The sequence below is a fragment of the Miscanthus floridulus genome, chromosome 3 (genome assembly GCF_019320115.1).
Source record: "Miscanthus floridulus cultivar M001 chromosome 3, ASM1932011v1, whole genome shotgun sequence".
NCBI lineage: Eukaryota > Viridiplantae > Streptophyta > Magnoliopsida > Poales > Poaceae > Miscanthus > Miscanthus floridulus.
The window spans coordinates 94,932,116-94,935,147 of NC_089582.1; the positions used below are offsets into that span (position 1 = coordinate 94,932,116).

The following is a 3,032-nucleotide window of genomic DNA, read 5'->3' on the forward strand; positions in this document are numbered from 1 at the left end:
CTATATGCAAGACTCAAAACTAATCAAGTCGTGATTATTTCCAACGTGCATCTCGTGTGGTGCCGTCGTGGCAGGCGGCAGAACGGTGGCGGCGCCCGCCGGCGCGGCCGCTATCACCTTCTTGAGCAGCTGGAGCAGGGCCCGGACAACCTGGACGGCGGGGCCAGATCCGGCGCCCGCGCGGGCGGCGCTGACGACGAACTCGGCGTGTGCGCGCCTGGCGGCCTCGAGCCCGACGCCGCGCCGGACGACCTCGTCCTTGATGGCCTCGGCGCACAGGCCGCACACCCACGCCCCGCCGAACTGCGCGGCCACACGGGCGACGTACTGCGGCGTGCACTCCTCGTCCATGCCGCAGCATGCGCACGTCGCCGTGGTCGTCACCGCGTCGGTGCCACCGCCCTCCGTCGTCCCCGCCGCCTCTGAATCCATCGCCGCTTGCAAACTTTGCCTCCTGAACGGGAACTGAGCGGCTCACTCGCTTTGTGTAGGCTGGAATGTAGAGGTGACGACGAAGGCTTTGCCAGCGCCCTCAGCTGTAAGCCCGATCTGGCGTCACCTTTTGTAGTCTCTCTGTCTCTGAAGGTAGCGCGACTGTGAGAGTGCATTTATAGCCTTTTCTTCGTTGCCTTTATGTGATTCGTCGGATGCGTAGCATAGGTAGTTGCCATCGTGTGGTCAGTGTTAAGTGACCGTTTAGCTTGTAACAGTATTGACTTGTTCTTTCCTTGTATGTAGCTGACCGAGCTCTATGGTTTGTTAGGCAGTTAGATGTGGGCTGACAGCCAACCAGTATCATATATAGAATTGGCTTTCTGCGTAGATTTTATTTTCTCTCAATGGACTGCCGTTTAAGGTTTTTTTTACCTTGATGATTACAGCCATAGGCTAAGGGCCTATTTGTTCGATCTGTAGTTTTTAAGTTCTTAGCTCAAAAAAGTTGGCTCCTCTCTGGCTGTTGCCTTTTTTATTGGCTCTTGCAGTAAATTTTTATCTTCTCAACGCATGAAAAATTAGAAAAGCTCGTCAGAACGTGTTTTTCAGCTTTGAGTTCATTTTCTCAAAAGCTAGCTTTTCAACTTTTCAAAAGTTAGCTTCAGAACTATGTTGTTTGTTTCAGGCACTATTCATCTAAACGGCGGTTTAACCCTTTTAAACAGCATTTAAACAGTAAGGAAAGGCCATTCATGTCGTTTAGGGTCTAAACGGTGAATTATATGGTTAAACCATTTAAACTGTTAAAAGCCGTCTGAATCAGTCCAAATATAATCGAGTTAAACCTGATTAAATGAGCTAAAAAGAAATTTAATTCACAATTTACTCAATAATACGACTGTAACTATCACATTTGACACCCAAATAATTATCATCATAAGTATGAGGTGGAGTGAGATTTTATTTTGCTTAAAAAAACATTTGCTACAATAATTGTATTTTACATGCGTACTAGTTCATAATAAATGCATTGCAATTTGAAATATTTCATATCAAGGAGGTTAGGGTGATGGGACATTTTAGTGCAAAATATGTGTTGAATAGTACCACTGTAATTAAACAGACTTGGGTTGAGCAAAAAGGACCACATGAGGCCCCGCGAGAGGAATGAATGGTGCATATTGTATTCGTTCATTTCGATTCATAATGTTATCTTGATTTGTGAAGAGCTATGACATTTTTCATTCATGTAGAGTTGAGGACGACAGTCAAAGTGGTGTGGAATTGTGGAGGACATATACGGTCTTTTGGTTATTGGGTGCTCTTTATTTAGTACCTTTCTATGCTCGATGTTCTACATTTGCATGAGCACATTGAATTAATATCGTTATTTGTTATTATATCGATTAGTTTATGGCTAGTAAATAAAATCTCTAACCACCGGCCCTAAGAATAGTTATAATGCCTATGCTAACGCAACGGATTTATTTTGGAGGCACACATGAAAACAACCAATGTTTTTTTTCCATAGTTCAACTTTTACACAATATCTTTGAGCATGTATACAATCCGGGAAACTAAGGAGTCATAGTAAAGTCCGCGGGAACCAGCAAAGCCGGAATTATAGTACATCATATGATTATACATGGAACAAAAAGATTAGTAAAATCAGTTTTAAATTAGTTACAGATGGGTTGTTATTTAAGCCCTTGGTAGGATAATGTTAGCATAGTACTGCGATGGTGTAGTTGGATATGGAGACTGATTTTGTGAAGGGCCAAAGACCTGAATTGTTACATGAGGATAGCAGACACTCTGAGGATAGCAGTAGCAGACAGTATGGACTGAACCTGAATTAGAGGTGATTGATGTTTAAGAAAATCGAGGATCGTGAGAAGACCTGGCCAGTTTGAATGCATCAATCGCATATCCTCATATTCGTGGAGCAGTGCCTACAATTCCTGGAACAAGCAAATAAATAAACTAATTATTAAGAGCACATAACCTATTTTAAACAGCCGCCTATTTATGTGCAGCAGCATGAGCAATGCCTAGGAAGAATCAATTTGGGCAATGATCTTATTGGTTATGGACAATGTTGTAAGGTACATTTACGAAGCCTACAACTAAGGTACATCTAATGATGTTGAATTTGAAAATTGTAGTTATAGAAAATAGCATGGTCTGCATTAGGTACATCATAGCCCTAAGATGACAACTTAAAAAGAATATGTCATCAGGAATGGTCTTTGCATGTGTAAAAACATGGAGGAAAACACATGTCTCATAATAGAAAGTTAGACGAACTGGAAGCACATGTCTCATATATGTGGAAAAATTATGAATAAACAATAATGCAGGGAAGACACGTTTGTCAATACAGGTTAATATAAAGTAATGTAACAAAAGGAAATGTCTATACCAATAAAAATTTAGCATTAGGGCATACGTACTGTGGTTCTTTCGTGGAAGAAACACATATCAATCAATAACCAAAAAATTGATTGTAAGACGGTAGCAGTCCAAGTTATGAACCAACTTCATTGTGGATCGGCATCTTCATTATTACAAATCGTCAGCATTCCAAGATCCAGAGA

The 3,032-nt window shown here is 42.0% G+C and overlaps 1 protein-coding gene across 1 annotated transcript; it reads right to left on the reverse strand.

Annotated features, from left to right (window-relative positions):
- LOC136544073 (uncharacterized) lies at positions 1-432 on the reverse strand. Its single transcript, XM_066536347.1, has one exon. It carries the CDS (start codon positions 430-432, stop codon positions 1-3), a length of 432 nt encoding a protein of 143 aa, XP_066392444.1.
- Between the last annotated feature and the right edge of the window lie 2,600 nt (positions 433-3,032).

What these genes read in the sequence shown, in the direction of transcription:
- LOC136544073 (XM_066536347.1), bottom strand. Translation starts at nt 432, where the DNA reads ATGGATTCAGAGGCGGCGGGGACGACGGAGGGCGGTGGCACCGACGCG.